At 38.3% G+C, this 24,566-nt stretch overlaps 2 protein-coding genes across 2 annotated transcripts; both read right to left on the bottom strand.

The window, feature by feature from the left end:
- Positions 1-581: 581 nt before the first annotated feature.
- Positions 582-1,569, bottom strand: LOC107759685 (putative late blight resistance protein homolog R1A-3). The gene is made up of 2 exons (XM_016577674.2): positions 1,182-1,569; positions 582-961 (listed from the first exon to the last, which is right to left on the bottom strand). The coding sequence occupies exons 1-2, from the start codon at positions 1,567-1,569 to the stop codon at positions 828-830; spliced, it is 522 nt and encodes a 173-aa protein (XP_016433160.1). The 3' UTR covers positions 582-827.
- Positions 1,570-11,149: 9,580 nt separating this feature from the next.
- Positions 11,150-16,073, bottom strand: LOC107813861 (putative late blight resistance protein homolog R1A-10). Its single transcript, XM_075253345.1, has 2 exons — positions 12,544-16,073; positions 11,150-11,808 (listed from the first exon to the last, which is right to left on the bottom strand). The coding sequence occupies exons 1-2, from the start codon at positions 15,176-15,178 to the stop codon at positions 11,795-11,797; spliced, it is 2,649 nt and encodes an 882-aa protein (XP_075109446.1). The 5' UTR covers positions 15,179-16,073; the 3' UTR covers positions 11,150-11,794.
- Between the last annotated feature and the right edge of the window lie 8,493 nt (positions 16,074-24,566).

Raw genomic sequence — 24,566 nt, forward strand, 5'->3', positions numbered from 1 at the left:
ACTAGAACTCCAGTCTAATATATTGGAGTTCCAGTATAATATATCGGTCCAGCATAATATACTAGATATTGGAGCACCAGTGATCCAGTCTCCAGTATATTATACTAGAGCCAGCAAAGTATACCGGTCCAACATAATATGCTGGAAGTTCATACACAGGTGCACCGAACTCCAGTATATTATGCTGGACCGGTCTCTATTGCAGTAAAATGGTGGCTATTTTTCAATGACATGGCAAACGCTGGCTATTTCTAAATGATCAGTCCGAAAACTGGCTAGTCCGTGCTATTTTAACGTCCAACTTGCCTAAGGTTGGGCTGGTTATTGACCCGACCATTTATTGAAGGAAATTTTACCTTCTATAGCAAAGGTATACAACCTATTTATTATAAACCAAAATCATTTTAAAATATTATTTGTCTTCTCCACATCTCCCTCTGCTGCTTCTTCATCTGAATCTAACTCTGTACAATGACCATTACAAGAGTAAGAGATTATTAGACTTTTAAACTCGGCATAACACATAATACATAATGACATACTTTAAAAGATTTAACACATCTAACTTCAACCAGAAGACCATAGTTAAAAAAGTTCCCTTGTTTATTATAAATGTAAGAGCACAATTTTGTTTTCTTTGCAAACATTTATGTGCCACTTTTCCAAACGGATTGTCATTTCGAACAGACTTGTATCAATCATCAAATATGGGAGAATACTGCTGTTGTAGAAGAAATTCTCCCTGAACAAAATTAGTTCTCTTACACAAGTAGATCTTGAGGGGAATTTACTAGTCATTCTTTAGCCAAGTCTGCAGTTCCTAGCGTTCAGTTTTTTCTGAAGTTGCTCCCTATAGATTTGGTAAAGTCCTCAAAAGATGCAATAGAAACATTAGGTTCCAGCGCTCCAATCTGCTTCAACCATATCTCCCTCTGCTGATTCTTCATCTGAATAATATTCTCTACAGTAAGTGTAAAGAAAAAAGAGAGATTTAGACTTGGAAACTCAGAATAACACATATAATCACATAACCACACTTTCAAAAGACTTCATCTATAGTTAGTTCTATTACATAATTATATCCTGATTTTTATGACTTGGAAGTCTGCAGGTGAATTATATTCTCAATAACTGAAACATATAATGGATATTGAAAATTCATGCTAAATTGTTTTACTTACCACTAATAGTGTCATAGGCATAAACTTTAAGCATGTCATTTCCCAAATTCTCTAATTGCTCTTTCTGGATCCGTTTAGCAGAATTCACAAGGGAAGAAGAACATTGATGTAACTCAATTAGCTGCAATGTCATACTATCTGCAAATCCTTCAGGAATCTCTTTTATGAAAAAGCAACTTCTGATAATTATACGCTCCAGGCGTGGGAAATAATCATCAGTGGCTCTCCAATAATGAAGATACAACCACTCAAGGAGCAAGAATTTCAATTTAGGAAACCCCATCTCTGTTACTTCCCAGACATCTTCTCCAACATTCTCGCCATCTGCAAAGGCATTCTTCTTCAATTTGAGCACCTCGAGTTTGGGCAACATGCTAATGATTGTCATGTCCTCCCATGGTAAAAGTGTTCCTTGAAGTGTCAGCTTTTGAGTTTTGGTGGGAAAGAACCAGGACCGGGAAGCCTAAGAAAGAAATCATCTGGTAGAAAGCTGCAAGTTTCAATACTTAGCGCCTCGAGCTCATGTAAATATTTAAGATCATCTAGGAATCTGGGCTCACTAAGAAATTGACATTTCCTTCAAATATTTCCTTCGTGCAACTACAAGGACTCAACCCAGAAACACTTCGCAAGTTTTCCAAAGCCTGGTACTTAGCTTCATTAGCTGATATCTTTGGAGGAGAAGGTAAATACATCCTTGTAGAGTGGAGATGCCTCAATTGAGACATTTCCCAAATTTTATTTGGTAAATATATGGTCTGCCTGTGTTCTGGTATATGTGAAAGTAAAATAAGAGTTTGTAAATTCCAAAGTTTGGAAATTGGTAAATCTATAGGAAAGCAAACAACCTTCACAGCCAAATACCTTAAAGAAACTAGGTGCAATATTTCACTAGGGAAACTGCCGAAGCCCAATATCTCCAACTCCAAGTTCAATACTCTAAGAAGTTTGAAATGAAGCCACTCTATGTTGTTGGAAAAAATAAGAGGAACTAGTTTGCTGTCATACCGAGGTATATCATTAACAAGAACGGAAGAAGTACAAAGAGAACGTGTTTTGCTATGAGTAAGATCATCAAAAGAATGGGGAGTATGACCATGGCCTACTATTGACTTTACTAACACCCACCGACGACCTTGAGAAAAAACCCTTTTTGATCCCATATAATTTAAGTGATTATCAACATACGAAAGATTGCCACTTTTAGATTCTCTCAAGATTGCCACTTTTAGATTGCCACTTTAAAATTCAAAAGACATAATATGAACCCCTTTACAAACAAGAACATGAGAGGAAAAAAACAGAAGAAAAAGCAACAATATAACAAGCACAACCTGTGGATTCGCTGGCAAAATTCACACGGGGGATAGAACAGTTATGTAACTCAATGAAGCGTAGTTTGGTACTATCTGCAAATTCTTTAGCAATCTCTTCTATATAACCCAAGATACCTTTCCTCAGCAGTTTACCTTATAACCCATTTACTCAATATTCCTTTGAATCTTCTTCAACCTTTCCCATAACTTCCTCTGCTGCTTCGCCATACTCTTCAGTAAATTTTTAGTGAAAAAGAGTGAGTGATAATTAGAGTTGGAAGCTCAGAGTAACACACACTCACACCCTAAAAAGATTTTAACATATCTAACTTCAACCAGACAACTATTGTTCAAAACGTTCCCCTGATTATCATAGATGTAGGTTATCTAATGAATTTCATTCTTGGCATGAATAAATAAACAATACGTTTATAAATAAAACAAGTTCAGTAGAAACACTTAATAATACATCATCAACAACAACAACATACCCAGTATATTCCCACAAGTTGGGTCTGCGGAGGGGTAGTATGTAGTATGTACGGAGTGCTTACTGAACCTATATATCATAACGAAAGGAAAAGGCCCTAACATGATAATCACATGTACCAGACTTTACGAACTATTCAATTTCCTCTTGTTGAATTCAACGATATGGTTGTTATGCACAAAAGAATCATATAATTTAACACAGTTCATCAGAAGTTAAACATATAATGGATGTTGAATTTTCATTCAGATTACTTACCTCTAATTATGTCAAAAGCATAAACTTTAAGCATGTCGCTTCCTGAATTCTCTAATTGCTCTTTCTGGATCTGCTCAGCAAAAGTCACAAGGGAAGGAATACATCCATGTAACTCAATTTGCTGTAGTGTCACACTATTTGCGAATCCTTGAGGAATCTCTGTTAAGTACCTGAAATTTCTGATAATTACGCACTCAAGGCATGGGAAATAATCATCAGCGGCTCTCCAGTAAACAAGATTCAACTCCTCAAGGAGCAAGAATTTTAGTTCAGGAAATCCCATCTCTGTTACTTCCCATGCTGTTCTTAAACGAAAGGCTCCTTTCTTCGTGTGGGGAACATGCTAATGGTTTTCATGTCCTTCCACAATCATTTAATGGATGCTGCTTATAGTTCAAGTCAATGCTGAAATGAAAACAATGACCTAAAATTTCAAAGGTAGAGAGAGATAGCAGAATATTTAGAAATAACGCCCTTTAAGCAATGTGTGCAATAATCTTCAAATAACCCTTCAGACAGGCCAAATTTGAATATAATATTCAAGACCAGCATTACAGAGTAATATAAAGGGGCAGATGTAGTTAAGAACTTAAGGTTTCATCCGAACCCAGTATCTTTGGTCGAAACTTGAATACTTGTTATAAAATCCAGATATTAATTACAAATAATAGAGTTCGAATCCAATAAAACAAATGGGTTGTGGTAGAATACCGAACTCGAATCCATAATGTTCACATTCTGGATACTCCTCTCGATTAATACCACACATAATGTCAGCCTTTTGTTCTCTGGAGAAGTTTTGATGATCAAATCAACCCCAGTTGACTTGCAACAAGAACAGGAAAAAAGAAAAGAAAAAAAAAAGCAGATAACAAGCACAAGTTACACAAGTGTTATGCTAACACCATAAATCTAAAAAACCCAATTCTTCCTCAAATTTTCTCTCTCTAGCTGCGATGAACAGTAGCGACGCAACAGTTGACAGGCAATAACTCCATATTCCGGCAGTGAAAATTCACCAAATTGGTCTCAAAAGAAGCATCTTCTCATTGCGCACAATCCCCAATCGTTTTCATCCTCAAATCCATAGCCATCTACTACAGATTTGAAGATAAACGTAGTAGGTACTGTAGCGCAAAAGCTTCAGTTCTCGTTTTTTCTTTACCGACAACAATGGGCAGTTAAGCAGCTATGAACGTGCATCTATCTCCCACACATTTAGTTGTGGGCGAACCACCTCCAGCAGCTGTAAATAGTGACCAAACTAATAACATACAACATACGTATGCTGCTCAATTGTCCCAACAAAAGGCAGCTGCTACTTTGAATCAAAAATTGTTGAAACCAACTGAAATTATTCATGGCATCCCAACAATCAAGTTTTCAATGGAGGAAAGGATGGAATTCGCAAAAGAAGAAGGTTTACACCAAGCTATTGTAGTGAAGCTTTCTCCAAATGCACCAGATCTAATAGCATTAAGAAATGTACTGTCGAAACTGTTCGGAATCAAAGGACCATCTTTGATTGGTCAACTCGCACCTCGACAATTGCTTATCAGGGTGGATCAACATGAAGACTTCGTTAATTCACTTGCGAGGTCAGTTAACTACTTCAAATACAATGGTAAGGAGCATCAAATCCGAATATTTCCATGGTCCCTTGATTTTAAGGTAAATGAAGAAACGACGAAAGCAGTGGTCTGGATTTCATTGCCTAATCTGCCAACAAAGCTTTTTGCAATGAAGGCTTTGTTGTCAATAGCTTCAGTTGTTGGAAAGCCTATAGCCATAGACAAAGCTACCCAGACTAAGTCGCGTCCTAGTGTTGCAAGAGTTAAAGTGATTCTTGATTTAATGGACAAATTACCTGATAAGTTGCTTTTGCAATTTGTGGATAAACAAACGGGCAAGATTGTTGAATTCTTTCAAGATTTTGTTTATGATAACTTACCATTGTATTGTAACTGTTGCAAACATCAAGTACATGATGAAAAAACATGTCGCAGATTAAATAAAAATACAACAAGGAACGTGCAAGGTCATGAAGAAACTGTTGATATTGATCGTGTAATGCCTGCTGAAGTTTTGGCTTTAGCTGAGGAGATGAGTAAGGTGGAAAAATTACAAGGGGATGCCAGGGATTATTTAATTGCTAAGTCGCAGCAAAAAACTAATGCATCACTTCATGCCGATATTCCAGTTGATCGATCTCTAGCTAGAGTTTCCAATGCAGTGAATTTGGTTAGGGAAACAATGCTGATGAAGGAGACTGGTCAGGTTGTTAGTGCTGGGTAGTTGGAGGTAGTTGCTGCACAAAAATCTGATGCTCAGGGTGTGCAAAATGCAAAAGCTGGAGATTGGTCTGTGGTGCATCGATCACATCCATCTCCAAACAAAGGTACAACTGATCTTGTTCAGAATAATGCAGCAGTAGCAGGGGTTGAGGTTCCTGTCATAGCTGGGGATTCTATAAGGTCTAGCTCAGAGCAACTTCATGGTAAAACTGGGCACCAAACACTGAATGCAAATGCAAGGCAGGTATTTCTTTCATCAAGCACGACTGATGCACCTAATACTCAACAACAATTTTCATCAAATCAAAATAATTGGACAGTGGTGAGTAAATCACCTAGCAAGAAGCAAACTCCAGCTCTTAAAAATCAGATTATACTATCAACAGTCATTGGAGTCGCGAACTCTTTTGATGCATTGGTCAATGAGGGTGATGAGACACAATCATTGGTGGAAAAACAAGAGTTACATGCAATGTAATTCAGCAGAAAAATGCAAAGGACTTAGCTGCTAGACTTGGGACTGCAATAGATAAATATCACTTTGATGAGCAAAGTCAAGTACTTGATGATCCTACAACAACAATGCACATTTCCAATACAGAGCTAGATAAAATGGTAGAGAATGCCCATGCAGCTATGATGATCAACACAACTCCAAAATATGGGCAGCCACAAGCTCGAGGCTGTAACACACAACAGCAAAAGTCCAAGAACACAGGTGAACGACTCATTACTTCGAAGGACAGTGTTCCTGTTGATGCGCAAAATGCAGAGGTACACAGCTCCAATGCACCTACATTGCACTTCTCCAATCCACAGGTTGAACAAATCATTAAAGATGTTCAAAAAGAAATGATGATGAACAATCCCATGGTCAAACAACCTTTGGTCACTTTAAACAAATCTGTTTTTGAGGTTCCTTCGCAGTCAATGGAATCTTGTGGAGGGGTTGAAGGTGAAACTGGGCTACTTATGTTATCAACGGGGAATAACAATGAAGTTACACAAGGAAATTTGAGGTTGATGGCTATCAAGTCCAAACTTTGGCTAGATCAACGGGATGATGATGATGATTAAGAGGATTGGGGAGATGGTTTTGCTGGTTATTCATCAGAAGAAGCTGACCGTGAGGCTAATCATGATAGTGCAGAAGTCCTTCATCTCCAGCTATTCAAAATGCAGTAGCTGGAACACCTACAACTACTGTGCAGCAGCAAAAAGTTATTCCCAACACTTCAAATGTTACTCATATTGCTGCTACTCATCTACGTGATCGAGAAGTCACAACAACAAATTCTGGACAGAATCAAATTGTTACGACCATCCCAGATATTTCAGAGGAGGAAAGAAGACTCGTGGATGCAATGGAACAAATTGCAAAAAATAGAACAACATCAAATCAAGGCAATGGCGACAAATACACAAGGTCAATCTGCATTGGAGACAATTGTTATCGACCAAAATGTTCAACAACCTGTGCACCTGGAGAGAGACTTGTATGAAGACGGAGAGGAAGAAGCAATGTTACAACACTGTAGAGCAGAGGCAGCAAGAAAAGAGGATCTATCACCAATGCATATCGGCAAAGGTAAGAGGACTCATACAAGGAAATTTAGTTGGGACGACAAGGTTAGTGATTTTTTAAATGTTAGGCGACCTCCAATGAGAGTTGCCAAACAAAAGAAGGCCACCCCAACTACATCTACAAAGTCCAATCGTTCAAAAAAGAAATCATGAATTTTGAATACATCTTGAACAATTGGGATTGTGATGAAAAAGAGTTACAAATTGAAGAAATTACAAGTTCAGACAAGAAGGGACAACATTTTAATTCCTTCATCATTTTATTCTACCATTATATTAGTATTCTCATTTGTAATATCATCACAGAGTATGTTATAAACTCCGTGATGATCATTGAATATTTTTTTTTTTGGCATTCCGCTAGGCAAGCGCCTAAGGCTAGTTTTTTTTATTAATAAATGAAAATAAAAGTACAACAATTAGGAACAATACAAATAAGGGGGACAATAGCACCGGTATTGTTACCTATATGCCTTGGCTATATAATCACTCCTCTGCGCCTCATATTGCGTTAAGATGGCAGCCTCATGTAGAGGATTCATGGTGTAGCTGCCGGCAATGTCTCACGAGGGCATATAATCTCATAGCCGTGTGGATATTTTTCCAAAGGCATAGGACCAAGGCAACTCAAACCGGGCTAAACCTTACCTTACTAATCCTATTGAGGCAATGAAAATGCCTCACCTACTAGCACGCATGTAAAAAATAAGAACTGGAGAGTACCAAATATTCAATGATCATCACAGAGGTTATAACATACTCTGTGATGATATTACAAATGAGAATACTAATAAAGTGCTATAATAGAATGAAGTACCAATTTGGTTCATGTCCCTTCTTTTCCAAACATATAAAATCTTCAATTTGAAGTTCTTTGTTGTGTTCCTCAATCGTGTTCAAAAAGTATTCAAAAATCATCATTTCTTTTTTGAACGGTTGGACCTCGTTGAGATAGTTGGGGCATCCTTCTTTTGTTTGGCAACTCTCATTGGAGCTCGCCTAACATTTAAAAAATCACTAACCTTGTCGTCCCAACTATTTTTCCTTGTATGTGCTATTTTTTATTTTTCCACTATGCATAGGTGATAGGCCACCTTTTCTTGATGCCTCTTCCCGGCATTGATTTAAGATATCATCTTCCTCTCCTTCTTCATATATAACTCTACCTACCAAAATTGGATTTGGCATGTGTTGAGAAACACCTTGAGTCATCAATGTATTTCCAGCTTGTGCATGAACCATATTTGCCGTACTTTGTTGTTGTTTTTGTGATTTGTTCCTGCTCACATTCCCACGACCAGTGCAAGAGACTGCTTGACTTAAAGAAAGTAGAGGAGCAGTACTTACAATTGCATCAAGTAGTTGTCTCTCCTCAACCGAAATAATTGGAGTAGTTGTTGTGAGTTGCTGCTGCCCAGAATTTGGTTTTGTTGCTGCTGTGCGATCACCAGTATGCATACTAGTTGAGGCTTGCAGATCATTTTGTTGCTGCTGCATTTTAAGTGTTAGTGTAATCACAATTTGACTTGTATTAACACCTAGAGTGGCCTGCTTGGCACATGTTTCCGCAGCGTTAACCAACCTTCCAGCTGCTGCATCTGGCATAGCAGCAGTAGGAGAGTTTCTGGGGATGAAAATAGGAGCATGAATGTTCAATTTGGTCGTGGGACTTGATGTTGTTGCCTCATGAGGCTTTGGCTTTACTGGAGGATCGATCTCCTCACCTGCACTCTCCTGATCAACCTCCTGCTCACCTTCTTCAGATGAATAGCCAGCAAACCCATCACCCCAATCATCTTCATCATCCTCCTCTCGTTGTTCACGCCACAACTTAGAATTGATAGCCATTTCCTTCACCTTTTGTTGGATAACCTCATTGTTGTTCCCAGTTGACAGGACAAGCTGCCCAGATTCACCTTTGAACTCCCCAAAAGACTCTACTGACTAAGAAGGGACATCAAACACGGATGTGTTCAAAGTCACCATTGGTTGTTTAACCAAGGTGGTGTTCATTACCATTTCTGCCTGGGCCTGTTTGATAATGTTTTCCACTTGTGAACTGGAAAAAAGAATTGTAGGAGTGCTGGCCCTTGGTACAAGCTCGCCCTTTGACACTTCTGCTACACTGCTATTTATAGCATTTTGTCGCTGCTCAACCTGCATCATTTTTTTTCTATTTGGAGTGCTTTTTTTGCTGGAAACCGTTGTCCAGTTATTCTTACTAATTTGCTGCCCAGCTTCCTTTGTATCTTTTTCAGCATCAGTAGGTGTTGAAACAATTTCAGTTGGAACTAAAACAGCAGTAGATACATCTACAGGAGTTGTACTTGCTGTTGCTGATTTCTCAACTGGTTCAACCAGTGCAACAACATGATCAACAGTTGTTTTCAATGCGGTAGTAGACTTCGAATGTGCACCTACACCACTATGTCCTGCCCCTGCTACACCTGCAGCTGAATTTTCCATATTCACAGCCTTACAGACTGTAGCATCAGCACACTCCAAGGCCTTAGTACTTACATGTTCCTGGCCCTCCTCATTCACAATAATAGCTTTGTATCCTGCTGCATTATCAATTTGTTCACCTATACCATTAATAGGTCGATCACCTCCCGCTACTGTCCCTATACTACTGCCAATCCCTCGATTCCTAGCTAAGGCACGATCGACAGGAACAATAGCGACACTCTTTGAGATCCCAGAATTGCTGAGAATCTGTGCACCATCAGGGATATTAACATCAGTTTTTTTACTTGCACAACACCTCTAACCCCTGTTGCATCCGCTCTTTTACTCAAATCATCACACACTTGCTGCCTATCATTCTTATCATTTTTTGATCCTTCTATAAGTTGTTGCCCAGCTCTCTTAGCATTCAAAAAATCTCTTGCATCACCCTGCAATTTTTCAACTATTTGATGCTCATTCTCATCACAAACACGAGCTGCTTGAACTGTCTTTCCTTTTAAGCGCCGACATTGATTTTCTTCGTGTCCTTGATGCTTACAATGGCCACAATACGAAGGCAAATTATCATAGATAATTTCCTGGTAATCCTCAACAATCTTACCAGTTTTAATATCAAGATATTGAAGCCTAATCTTTTCAGGAAGTTTGTCAAGTAAATCAATGATAACCTTGACTCTTGCCGTGCTAGGACGAGATCTAACTTGTGTTGCCTTATCAATTGCGATTGGTTTTCCAATAGCAGCCGCAATGGACAATAAAGGCTTACGAGCAAACAGTTCAGGCGACAAATTCGGCAAAGAAATCCAAATAGCCACCTTCGAAGTTTCCTGGTTTGGATTATATCCAACACTCCATGGGAAAACTCTATATTGATGCTCCCTTCCATTATGTTGAAAATAGTTTACAGCTCTTGCCAAACAAGCAACATAATCTTCATGTTGATCACAACGAATTAAAATTTGTCGTGGAGCCAAAGAACCGAACAAGCAATTACCTTTGATACCAAAGATTTTCGGCATAATACTCCTTAAAATCTGTAAATTTGGTGCGTCGCTGGACAGTTTTATCATCACTGCTTGATGTAATCCTTCCTCCTTTGCAAATTCTTCACGTTCATCCATGGAAAATTGAATGGTAGGAACTCCATGAACAATTTCAAAAGGTTTCAAACTCGTTTTTGTGAGAGATGTGGCAGATTGCTTTTGATTCAAACTTGCTGCATATGTAACAAAGTTGTTGATGTTTGGAGTAACTTCATTTGAGTTTGGATTCTGCTCTCCCACAGCCAAAGGCTGGGGAGAGACGTTGGCTGCCATGGAAAGGCTCTATTACGCAAAAGTTTCAACACTACATCGCACAGAAAAGAAGAAGCTGCCCAGATACACTGTTTGCTACAGTAATGGACGAACCAATTTGTAGATCTGTAACAATTGGCTATGGATTTGAGGGTGAAACCAATTGGGGATTGTGCGAAAAGAGAAAATGAATCTTTTGATATCAAGTTTGCGAAAATCCACTGCTGGATTCCGAAGTTATGGCCTATGAATAGTAACTTTATTAGTATTCTCATTTGTAATATCATCACAGAGTATGTTATAAACTCTGTGATGATCATTGAATATTTGGTACTCTCCAGTTCTTATTTTTTACATGCGTGCTAGTAGGTGAGGCCTTTTCATTGCCTCAATAGGATTAGTAAGGTAAGGTTTAGCCCGGTTTGAGTTGCCTTGGTCCTATGCCTTTGGAAAAATATCCACACGGCTATGAGATTATATGCCTCGTGAGACATTGCCGGCAGCTACACCATGAATCCTCTACATGAGGCTGCCATCTTAACGCAATGTGAGGCGCAAATGAGTGATTATATAGCCAAGGCATATAGGTAACAATACCGGTACTATTGTCCCCCTTATTTGTACTGTTCCTAATTGTTGTACTTTTATTTTCATTTATTAATAAAAAAAAACTAGCTCTAGGCGCTTGCCTAGCGGATTGCAAAAAAAAAAAAAAGTTACACAAGTGTTGTCATCTCTTTTTTTCTCGTCGGATTTGTTGGTAAAATTCACACGGAAGAGACAACACAACGAGCTGCAGTTTGGTGCTATCTCAAATTCCTTAGAAATCCCTTTTAGAAAAACAAACACACCTTTTTCTCACTGGCTTTGTTGGAAAAACTCATTTACTCATTTCCTCTGCATCTTCCTAAGAAGCTCTCCCTGTAAAGTGGCCATTACAAGTGAATCTTCAGTAAGTGTAAAGTGAAAAGGGTGAGAGATTATCAGAGTCGGAAACTCAATATAACACATATTCACATACTTCTAAAAAGATTTAACATATTTAACTTCAACCAGGCGACAACTGTTCAAAATGTTTCCCTGATTATCCTAGACCAATTTTTTTTTCTTTTTTCTTTGCAACAATTCAAGTGCCATCAATTTCAATTTAGTCCTTGCTGTCCCAGTTTTCAACTAAACAATGCACAATGTATTCTAAAACACATGTAGTTTAATGCTAAGTTACAGTTGAGAAAAGCAGTTGAAAAATGAATAAAATAAAAATGGACTATGACATTTCTATTTTAATGGAAAGGTGCAATACTTAAACTTTTTACATTGAAAGAACAAATACTTCGACCAGAGTATTTGATTGTTTTCGGAGATTAATGTTGTTGTACAAGACATTTGGCCCTCACAAATTACTTCCTGTATAGTTCATCCTCTTCCTTATACACCCTTTCACTGAAACTACATATTAAAATAAAAGGTCAATCACATGTAACAGATGTTATGAATTATTAAATTCCTTAACTTATTGCTTGCAAAGATGTAGCAGTTATGCACCAAAATTCATATCGCAATCAACCGGTGAATTCTCATCTACTAATGTAACAGGTTATCAGAAGTCAAACTTATAATAGATGTTGAAGATTGATTCCAGATTATTTTACTTACCTCGAATTGTGTCAAAGGAATAAACTTTAAGCATGTTGTTCCCCAAACTCTCGTAATTTTCTTGGATTTGCTTAGCAAAAGTCACAAGGGAAGAAGTACATCGATGTAACTGAATTTGCTGCAGTGTCAAACTATCTACAAATCCTTCAGGAATCTCTTTTAACGTACGACAGTTTCTGATAACTATGTGCTCAAGGCATGGGAAATAATCATCAGCGGCTCTCCAGTAATCAAGATCCAACCACTCAAGGAGCAAGAATTTCAATTCAAGAAATCCCATCTCTGTTACTTCCCAGACTGTATCTGTGGGATAACTAATTACAAAGGCATCAGCCTTCAACTGGAGCACCTCAAGTTTGGGCAACTTGCTAATGATCGTCATGTCCTCCCACAGTAGAAAAGTTTTGCGAAGTGTCAGCTTCTTGAGATTAGGTGGGAAAGAACCTGCGAATGGAAGCCTAAGAAGTACATCATATCTGGTAAGGATGTATGATGCAATTTTTAGTTCCTCAAGCTCGGGTAAATATATTAGATTATCTAAGCATATAGGCTCATAATCAAATTCGTCTTCAGTGCCAGAAATACCCAATTTTCTCACATTTTTAATCCCTTCAAATATTTCTTTTGTGCAACAACAAGGACTCAACCCAGAAACACTTTGTAAGTTTTCCAAAATGCGGTACTTAACTTCATTAGCTGATACCTTTGGAGGAGAGTATAGAGACATCCTTGTAGAGTGGAGATGCTTCAATTGAGACATTTCCCAAATTCCATTTGGTAAATGCACGAGATCGATTTGTGGAAGACTTATGGAAAAGATAAAAGTTTGTAAATTCCAAAGATTGGAAATTGATTGATGTTCAGAAGTCTCAAAATTAACCACCACAGCCAAATACCTCAAAGAAACTAGGTGTACTACTCCAATAGGGAATGAAACTAATCTTATTGCCACCAAGTCCAATACTCTAAGAAGTTTAAAATGGAATAGTTTAATAGATAATTGACGCCGCACCAGCTCAGTGGGATGAAAATGAATAGAACGTATTTTGCTATGAGTAAGATTTTCCAAAAGAGCATAAGAATCGTAACCTCGCTCTGGATTAACTGACACCCATCGGCCTTGAGAGGAAACCCTTGTAGATCCTCGGCATGCAACATACAAAAGATTCTCGCTTTCAGCTTCTCTCAAGCATAAATCATGGAGAAGATCATGAATCCTACATGTCTTGATCTTGTCATCCAAACTTTGCTTGCTAACAACAACCAGACTTTTATCAATAAGAACATGTAAAATATTAGCAGCTACTTGTTCCAATCCTTCAGACCCCTTTAGCTCTAAGAGTCCTTCGGCAATCCATAATCTAGTCAATTTCTTCACAGAAATCTCACTAGCTTTTGGAAAAACTCCAAAGTAAAGAAAGCAAGATTTCAAATAAGAAGGAAGATGAGTGTAGCTCAAACCAAGCACTCTTGAACAATGCTGATAATCATCAAGATCTACTGATGAGATCACACTTTGAGCTACTTTGATCCACTCATCCATTGTTTTCTTGCTAGACAGAGTCCCTGCAACCACAGAAATCATTAGTGGTAAACCTTTGCAATTACTTACAACTTCCTTCGCCACATTCTCATATTCAGTTGGACAATCTTTTTTGCCAAACACCTTTTGGCAAAACAAATGCCAACTTTCCTTTGGCTCCAGGAAACGCATTGGAAACAGATCCTTAGGAGAGCTAGCATATTGAGCAACCTTCATGTCTCGAGTAGTCAACAATATCCGACTTCTATTATTGTTTTCTGGAAAACATAATCTAACATCATCCCAGGCTTCCCTACTCCACATATCATCCACAACAATCAAATACCTTCTACCCTTTAAACTTTTTTGCAAGTGATCTGCTAGCTCTCCATCGGTTTTCTCATCAAGCTCTTTGGCCGCCCCAACAGTGTCTTGAAGGAGGGTTAGAAGCATCTTTCTTAAACTGTAGTTCATGGACACAGTAATCCATCCACGAACATCAAAGAAGCTCAAAATTGAGGGATCAGAAAACATCTTATTAGCAAAAGTTGACTTACCTATGCCGCCCATCCCAACAATAGAAATGACTTCCAATTGAGATGAGTGTCCGGTAAGTTGACTCCGCATGCGCTCTTGTTCAATGTTGTACCCCACCATATCGTTCACGAGGGTTGAAACATGCAATCGTGGTGAACTAGAACCACCGATTGAATGATTTACAGCTTGCAATTTGTTATTCTTCATCTGTTTGATGAGCTTTTCCTTGATCGAATCAACGTCACATATAGCTTGTAGCAAGATCTTATAAAGTCTCTCATGGGACTTTGATGGAAGGTGGAAGACTCGTTGCAACATCTTAAGAAGCGTCTTCTGAGCCTTTCTTTGAATGTGTGATTCGACTTGCTCCTCTACTTTATTTGCTAGATCTTTGACCTTTTTCTGCAAATCCTTCATTGGTTCATCATCAGAATTGTCCAGAAACTCTAGCAGAGAGCCAACCTTCTTGTGGAGTAATTCCAAAAGTAATTTATGACCCTGCAGAAGGTCTAAGCGGGATTGTGGAAGCTGCTGCATTATTCCCATCAGAGAAGTTACAGCAGCATAAGCAGCCATATCTATTTCTAGTTACGCAAAGAACCTTCAGATATCTTTACAATATTTGTGAGTGAAGAAATTTGCAGAATAGTTGGGACTTAAAATGATAGATAGACAAGCTTGACAGCTCCTACTTATAAGTATATCAAGAGGTGGTCATTTGCTAAATACTTGTTGAAAATTCCAGTGAAGTTTCCTACAGAACTTAGCTAATTGCAATTTTAAATATTGTAGTTGTCTTCCACTACTGATTTAGAATATGTCAAGTCAACTACCCCTTCATAATTGCTCGCTGAAAAATCAACTAGCAATCAATTAAGAGATCATCACGGACTGAAGAGAAGATGACTATGTCACCATTTAGGTCCAGATAAATATTGTGGGCAATAAGTTAATTATTTAACTCCAATATGAACTCAACATAAAAGCAATCATCACATGGCACGAACTATTCACATCTTCCATCAAGTCTCTTCAAAATGCTGTGACTCGATTACGAATAAATCAATTTGCAGAAAGTTGACACACAAAAATGATAATCAAGAAAATTGGAACACAATCAAGGAAGAAATAATTGTGAATGCCAGCAAAGTAGCGGGATTAGGAAATGAATCAATCCTAAATCAGAGTAACACAACTACTATTACACTTCAACCTCACACTAATCGGGATAGGCTATATGAATATGTGTGAATTCATCATAATTGACTAATTTTAGCTGACCTCAACTTATCACAACTCTCCTCCTGTATCCTAGCTTGGGACCACCAACGTGAGCTGCTCACATATGATGCAAAGTTCACACAGTTGAGAAGTTCAAATGCTTTACTCACTCAATAAGTCGTTACAGAAAGATCAGATACAAATACATCTGCATGACTGGGGTCTTCTTTACCTTTTAGGCCATACATAGGTCATGCTCGGCTTTATACTAAAAAATAGTGTTTTTAGGTCTGTTTCCATTATAACCTTAGTACACTGAGTAACTTCGGGCTCTACTACCCCGGTACACAGAGCAACACGTTTTTTTTAACCCAGAAATTTGCTGAGGGCCCGTGTCGTACCGTTTAAAACTTGGTGGATAATAATGATAGTGCCCCCCTCTACCTTCTCCACTCAAATACCAGACTTTTGTCTGGAACAAGGTTCGAACCCTTGACGTGCGTCTAACTCACACATCACAAGTTGCACTCGTATCACTAGACCAAATGCCTCGGGGCACGCACAAAGCAACACACTTAGACTGCATAAATCTTTGATCTGTCTATCATTTTGCATCATTCAAACTGCAATCAGTACGAAATCATATATTTACGTGTAACACATCAATTGTACATCGTTTCTAACATAAGCAAGGAAAGCACACACAAACATGTACAAATTGCAATTAGCAAATTGAGCATAATTTCAAACCATTGATCATCTACACAAGCAAAACTACTAAATTTGAAGGATTCATACCATCACTGTATTAACTCGGTAAAAATAATTTTTACGGCATGTACTTACTAATTACATCATTTTATAATTGTTTAACCAAAAATCTGAGTTCTTTGGTCAAAGTTAAAAAGAAATTTGGGTTACTGATAATCAAGAGACGAAATAAAATACTTTTGAGAATGATGGTAAAACAGCAAATAGTTGTGTATTTCAATGAATTCCCAATAGTATTCCGTGTGTTTACAAATTATGATACTTCTTCCTTTTATAGATAATTCCAGGTAAAGGAATGAAGCCTCAGCTTTAATGATATAATTATGAGTAATAAATGACATTAAATAAGCCGTTATATAATCATTCCTATTAAATACCAATTTCTTTAACGTATCAAGTATTTAATAATGAATTTGGACTCCTTTCTGTCATCAGATCTTTGTCTTTAATGCCTTCTAATCCGTTGGTTGTAAATAATTTAAATTGGTACGAGACTCGTATCTATACGTCGTCTCGTGCCTATTTAAATTCTTCTTCCCGTGGGTGTCTCCATCCGTGCCTCTTAGTCAATTGTTGCGCTTTGACCATTTAACTAAACCACATGTCATGCCACATCATCTTTAATATAAACTCAGTTTTTTCCCAATACAGATAGTCCCCCCACTTTCCATTTATTTATCAATTAAATAACTGGGAAGTGGATCTTCATGAAAAAGGAATTTTTGCCACAATTAATGCTTATGACAGTATTGACGCCTCAGTAGTCTTTTCCATTTAATGTTCTGCCCATGTGTCATTTTCTGATTGATTCCGCTCTTTACACCCTTTTTCGAGACTTCTTCATTCTCACTATTCACGAAGTGATAGCTGCCTTTATTATAGCCTTTCCATCATTACACTTCTAAGGTTGACGGTTCCCATTTTACACATAACTTTTTCTTCCTTTGTCTTCTTCACAAATCTTCAACAAGCACTTTCTTCTTTATTTTTACTCTTTCGACTTATCCTTCCTAACAATGTCTTCTTCAAACCCTAACCGTAAAAAAGTTCCAATTCTAGACCAATTCCCCAACGCCCCTGTTAGACACAGAAGAGGCGGAGGAGGTAGGCTTCGAACAGGGTTAGAATCTACTCGAGGCGGCTCCTCTGGTTCTTCTTCAAGGAGTTCTATCTCAAAGGCCCCCTCTTCTAAAAGTAGAGAAATTCTTGATTCTTCTCAAGAACCCTCAGTTGATGAGATAGTTCCCAGCGATTTGTCTTTTGAAAGTGACAAAACGTCTCTTAAAAAACAAATTGCACATTTAGAAAAAGCCGATACTTACCCTACAATAGTAACCGAGCTTACAATCCCCACCATAAGAAAAGATTGTAACTGGAAGGATAGTCTCCGAATGTCAATTCCTTCCCCAAATCAAAGAATTTCCTCCTTTAGAGGTGGGTATTCTTCTATTTATACTTACCCCTTCACTTTAGGTTTTAATCCTCCGATTGACCCAGTTATTCTTGATTTTTGCCGTTTCTTTACAATTTGTTTGGCCCAAATCGGTCCACTAGTGTGGAGAACAGTGGCTTGTTTGAGATACTTATCCTCCAAAGCCAATGTCAATTTCACCTTCTCCCACCTCATTCATCTGTATCATCCTAACTTAATACGCCATAGAGTTTTTACCTTAACTGCAAGGAGCAAAAAGGTTCTGGTAAATCCTGAAGATGACAAAGATCGTGGATGGTATATCCGTTACGTTGCTGTTCGTACGGTGGACTTGATTGGCGAAACAAATATTCCCTTCCCTAAGAAGTGGAATTTTGAACGTAGGTTTCCTTTTATTTACCGTACCTACTTTTGAGAATTTCAAAAGAAATGTTGTTTTTAACCTCGTCTCTTCTTGGTTTTTTGTAGCAACCATGGGAGATGTGGAACTTATTCCCATCTTCCGTGGTTGGGTAGACTCTCTTTTGAAGATTGCTTCTAGGGAGCAAAGAACTTGGAAATCAATTTCTTCCTTACATGGCTAGAAGGTCAAAACACATGGTATTTCCCTTTTTATTTTTTTTATATTTGTTTTACATGTTAAGCATTTTTTCCTCAACTTTGATCATGTATATCCATCCTTTAATCAGGATTTGGCATTAGAGGAATGACGGCTGAAGTAGCTATGGTCATTCGCATGTCTGCGAATGCTGCTCTTGATTTGGATAAGGCTCGAGCCTTGCTACCAAAAAGAAAAGCTATAAAGGAAAGTTCTGAAGAAGAAGAGGAGGGTACCTCCCTAATTACCAGGCCAAGGGTCAGAAGGCGAATAATCATTGATGATGAAATTGAGGACACTCCTGCTCGAACCTCCACCATCGAGCCTGTTTTGATTCATTCTGACGAAGACACCGAACCAAGAGATAATAATGAGTCAATTCAGCATCTTTTTGATAGTGGTTTCGGGAGTGGCGAGCTCAGCCCAGTTTTTGATGAAGCTCCTCTTTCCTCATTTGTTCCTATTTCCTCCATTCCTCTGCCAACCGTAAGTACTTCTTTACCAGTTTTGATGACTTCCGTTCTTTTGCCAGTTTCTACTGCTCCTATGTCCGTTCCCTTAGCAATTTCTACTGCACTTGCTTCCGCTCCTGCGTTGGTTTCTCCATCTTCTCTTTCCATTCTTGTCTCTACATCTTCTCCTTCCATTCCTTCCATTGCTCCTCTTCCCTTTATTCATCATACAGAGACATGTTCTAGCAGTAGAAGTATGACTATGAGAAGTGTTACTCTGGAAATTCCTGCCAATCATAGCCTTTTGAGGAAGACTGGTAGAGCTGATGTTTGGCTCGAGCCCCTGATTGGAGATATTGAGAAGAAGAAGATGGAGAGCCATAGCTGCTTAACTCTGATGAATGACATAGTTCATTCTACTTTGAAGGTATTTTTCCTCTTCTTACCAACAAGTTTTTTTTATTATCTTCAATCCCTCATTTCTATGAGTTGTCTCTGTAGGCTAACATCATTGGTACGGAATTAATGGGAAGAATTTCCCTTCTGGAAAGAAAAGCCCGTGAGTCTGAAAAGACTGTCCATGAGGCCGAAGAAATAGCCAGGGGAGCCCAGCCTGAAGCAGCCAATTGGAAAGAACAGTTTGAGAATGCTCAAGGGACCATAGAGGAGTTACAAGAAAATAAAAACCTCCTGGAGCAACAAAATCGTGGTTTGACTTCTGAACTGGCAACTGCCAAGGCTTCTTCAAGCCAATTTAAAAGAGACAAAGAGCTTTTGGAATGCTCTTTGTCAGAACAATTATCCAAGGCTAGTGAAGAAGTTAGGGAGCTTAGGGCACTTTTGGCTAAGAAAGAAGAGTATGTAGGAGAGTTAGTGCAAAGCTTGACTCAAGCTCAGGCTGACTTACAGACCTCCTCTAACGAGATTCATGCCTTGAAGAGTTCTCATGCCTCTCTTGAAACTTCCCTTGATTCCCATTTAACTGAGCACCAAATCTTAAAAAACGATCTTGCTACGTGGGAAAAGGAATATGGACTTCTGGAGGAGAACTTCAACATAGAGGTAAGTTGGGCTTTCCTGAAATCTCGCCGTGATGCTTTGACGGAAGCTGCTCAAGAAGGTTTTGACTTGCAGTCTGAACTGGCCAAAGTCGTAGATACCATCGAGAAAAGTCAACAATCTACTGATACTCCTTCTCCTGTACTTGAAGCTCCTGGAACGGAAGAACTTTTAAATGAAGAAGTAGCTGCTGCAACAATTGAGGTTACAATTCCTGCTCCCGAAGGTGAAACTTCTGATGCTCCAAACCCTTCAGTGACTAGCTAAAAATGATATTGTTGTAAAGGATATTTTGATGAAGTCCCCAGTTATCATAATGGGGCATTTGTAAAAATCAAATGCTTTGTTGACTAAGTTTGTACTTCTGCATATTCTATTCTTGCCTATTTATCTAGGGCTCATGGAATAGCTTAGCATTTTTATCCTTTTAAAATGCTTTATGATTCTTCTCATGGAATATCAACATGAGGCTTATAAAAGAGGGCCCTTTTATTTTATCGACACTTAATGAAGAAGACGTCTCAACTTCATAATGGTGTTATAATACGATGAAAGAAATAGGAAAACACACATTTTGTATGAAACAACTTTGGCAAGTTTTTATTCATAAACTTTAACAAGCGTTTGACTGTTACATGTATTACAATACATCTACAACTTTCTCGTAACTGTTTTTCTTGTAACAGATTTGTACATAACATAGAATAAACAAGGTTTTTCTTCATAACCTGTTTCAATACATAGTCATGACCCTATCTTTATATATTAAGAAGGGTTTGAGAGGTGACTTTGTTTATGAGTTTGAGAGATGACTCTGTTGTTCTCATGAATGCTGAAGACTTCATAACTTTTTCTCAACACTTGACTCTGTTGTTCGATATTCACTCTGTATTTCTACACGTATCTGTGTATAGTATTGTAGTCCCCCAAGTGTTTGAACGGTGAAGTATGAAGCCTCGAGCACTTGTTTATTTCTTTTACTTTAGCCCTTTTTCCTGAAACAGAAAGATATACGGGACCCGAAGGTGCGATTATAGATGAAGACTACCTAACTCGTGTGTATTTCCATCAGATTAATTGTAACCCTGGGCTAGGAATTTAAGAATACTCCATTTTGCCTTGCAGGTTGTGACTCATCATTTGGCATGAGTTAGGGTATTTTGCCTAACATCTAAAATCGTTAGTAAAATATTAATAATCCAAGAGAGAAATTTTAACATGATGATACCTGACCGTAGGTACTTTCTCAAAAGTAATATCTTTTTAAGTGGACGGCATTCCAATGTGAAGGTAAAACTTTACCATCCATTGTCTCCAACTGGTATGCTCCTTTTCCCGCAATGCCACGGACTTTGTACAGTCCTTCCCATGTTGGACTTAACTTTCCTGAATTAGCAGCCTTTGTAGATTGGAACACCTTTTTAAGCACGAAGTCCCCAATTTTGAAAAATCTAAGGCATGCTTTCCTATTGTAATATCGTTCTATTACTTGCTTTTGTGCTGCCATCCTTATCAATGCAGCTTCTCTTCTCCCTTCAAGTAAATCTAGGCTAACCCGCATCTCTTCATTATTAGATTCCTCCGTTGCCTGATCGTATCGTGTGCTTGGCTCACCTATTTCAACTGGAATTAAGGCTTCCTCACCATAAACCATTGAAAATGGTGTTTCTCCAGTGCCTGTTTTGGTCGTTGTACGATAAGCCCATAACACTCCAGGTAACACCTCAGGCCAATTACCTTTTGAATCCTGTAACCTCTTCTTCAAGTTGTTGATAATGACTTTGTTAGTAGATTCTGCTTGTCCATTCCCTACTTGATGATATGGCGTAGACGTTATTCTTTTGATCTGCCAACTTTGAAGAAATTCTGTGATTTGAGCTCCAATGAATTGTGGTCCATTGTCACACACGATCTCCTTTGGTGCTCCAAAGCGGCATATTATATTTTGCCATATAAAGTCTTTAACTTCTTTCTCTCGTACCTGTTTAAATACCCCTGCTTCTACCCATTTAGTGAAATAATCTGTAAGTACAAGTAGAAATTTTACCTGACCTTTTGCTTGTGGAAGTGGACCTACGATATCCATTCCCCATTTCATAAAGGGCCATGGGGCTATAACAGGATGTAGTAACTCAGCTGGTCTGTGCATATTATTGCCGTACCTTTGACATTTATCACATTTGGACACGAAACTGGTTGCCTCTTCTTCCATCTTAGGCCAATAATATCCTGTGCGAATTAATGTTCTTACCAGTGACCGTCCTCCTGCGTGATTCCCACAATGTCCTTCGTGTACTTCTCTCATCACATATTCTGTTTGAGAGGGTCCGAGACACCTTGCTAGTGGTCCACCGAACATCTTTCGATAAAGATTTCCTTGATATAAACAGTATCGTGCAGCTTTTTTGTGAAGCGCGTGAGCCTTTCCTTTGTCATTAGGCACGGTACCGTGCTGTAAAAAGGCAACAATTTCGTTTCTCCAATCCCATATTAAATGATTAAAATTTACCTCGTTTGTATTAGATTCGAGAACGAAATGAAATAGATGTATGACTGAAGCATTCGTATTGTTTGCTACGTTTGCTGCGGATGCGAGATTTGCTAAAGCATCTGCTTCTACATTCTCATCTCTTGGGATCTGCACTACTTTCCAAGTTTGGAATTGCTTTATTAACTCCCGTACCTTTTCGAGGTATTCTTGTATTCGTGACTCTCTGGCTGTATAAGTCCCCAAGGATTTGATTAACCACGAGTTGAGAATCACTCTTGATTATAATCTGTGTTATGCCGAGTTCTCGTGCCAATTCTAAACCTGCAATTACAGCCTCATACTCTGCTTCATTGTTAGTTATAGAATGACATTTTATAGCCTGTCTAATGGTCTCACCCGCAGGTGGTACGAGGACTATTCCTAGGCCTGCCCCTTTTACATTAGATGAACCGTCAGTGAATAAAACCCAAGTCCCCGGGTTCGCACCATTAAAAACTAGTAATTCTTTTTCTGCTTCTAAATGCATCCCCTGGCTAAAATCAGCCACGAAATCAGCTAGTACTTGAGACTTTATAGCGGTTCTGGGTTGATAAACAACTTCATATTCACTTAATTCTATAGCCCATTTTGCTAATCTTCCTGAAAGTTCATGTTTATGCAAAATATTTCGAAGCGGAAAAGCAGTAACTACATTAATGGGATGATATTGAAAATAAGGTCTTAATTTTCTAGATGCCATGATCAAAGCTAATGCTAATTTTTCTAGCTGTGGGTATCGTGTCTCAGCTTCCAATAAGGACTTACTTACATAATAAATAGTAGATTGTTTACCTTGGTCCTCGCAGACTAAAACAGCACTCACTGCGACTTCAGATACGGCCAGATAAATGAGAAGTTTTCCCCCTACCTTTGGTTTTGCCAACAACGGTGATTTTGACAAATAAACTTTCAAATTTCTAAGGGCTTGTTGACAATATTCATTCCATTCAAAATGATCTTGCTTTTTAAGTGCAGAGAAAAACTTAAAACACCTTTCTGAGGATTTGGAAATAAATCTCCCCAAAGCTGCGATTCTTCCCGTTAATCTTTGTACTTCCTTTTTGTTAGTAAGGATATCAGGGATTTCTTTTATTGCTTTGATCTGAGAAGGATTTACTTCAATACCACGATTAGAAACAAGAAAACCCAAAAACTTACCTGATGCAACTCCAAATGCATATTTTTCTGGGTTGAGTTTCATATTAAATTTTCGCAAAATTTTAAAAGTAACAGATAGATGAGAAATATGATCATGAGATTGCTGGGTTTTGACGAGCATATCATCTATATATACCTCCATTGTTTTCCCTAAATGTTCTTGGAACATTTTGGTGACCAACCTTTGATAGGTTGCCCCAGCATTTTTGAGACCAAAGGGCATTACTTTATAACAGTAAGTCCCCCTGTCTGTGATGAAAGAAGTTTTTTCTTCATCACCAGGATCCATTTTAATTTGATTATACCCCGAGTATGCATCTAAAAACTTAAAAGTTCATGACCTGCGGTTGCATCAATTAGTTGGTCTATATGCGGTAAGGGAAAGGAATCTTTTGGACAAGCTTTATTTAAATCGGTATAATCCACACAAACACGCCACTTACCATTTTTCTTGGGTACGACCACCGTGTTAGCTAACCAAGTAGGATACTTTACCTCACGGATTGATCCGATTTTTAATAATTTTTGGACTTCATCCTGAATCACCTGGTTCTTAAAAGCACCTTGCTTTCGTTTCTTTTGCTTTATTGGTGTGAAAGAAGGATCCTCATTGAGTTTGTGAGTCATCACATTCGGTGGTATCCCTGTCATATCAGCGTGGGACCAAGCAAAGTAGTCTAAGTTAGCTTTTAAAAATTCGATTATCATACCTCGCATGTTCATGCTTAAATTGGCCACGATAT

Source organism: Nicotiana tabacum, chromosome 5, assembly GCF_000715075.1.
Source record: "Nicotiana tabacum cultivar K326 chromosome 5, ASM71507v2, whole genome shotgun sequence".
Lineage (NCBI taxonomy): Eukaryota > Viridiplantae > Streptophyta > Magnoliopsida > Solanales > Solanaceae > Nicotiana > Nicotiana tabacum.

What these genes read in the sequence shown, in the direction of transcription:
- LOC107759685 (XM_016577674.2), bottom strand. Translation starts at nt 1,569, where the DNA reads ATGACAATCATTAGCATGTTGCCCAAACTCGAGGTGCTCAAATTGAAG. An exon ending in TGCCTATGACACTATTAGTG is followed by an intron (nt 962 to 1,181) that starts GTAAGTAAAACA and finishes CACTTACTGTAG; the next exon opens with AGAATATTATTCAGATGAAG.
- LOC107813861 (XM_075253345.1), bottom strand. Translation starts at nt 15,178, where the DNA reads ATGGCTGCTTATGCTGCTGTAACTTCTCTGATGGGAATAATGCAGCAG.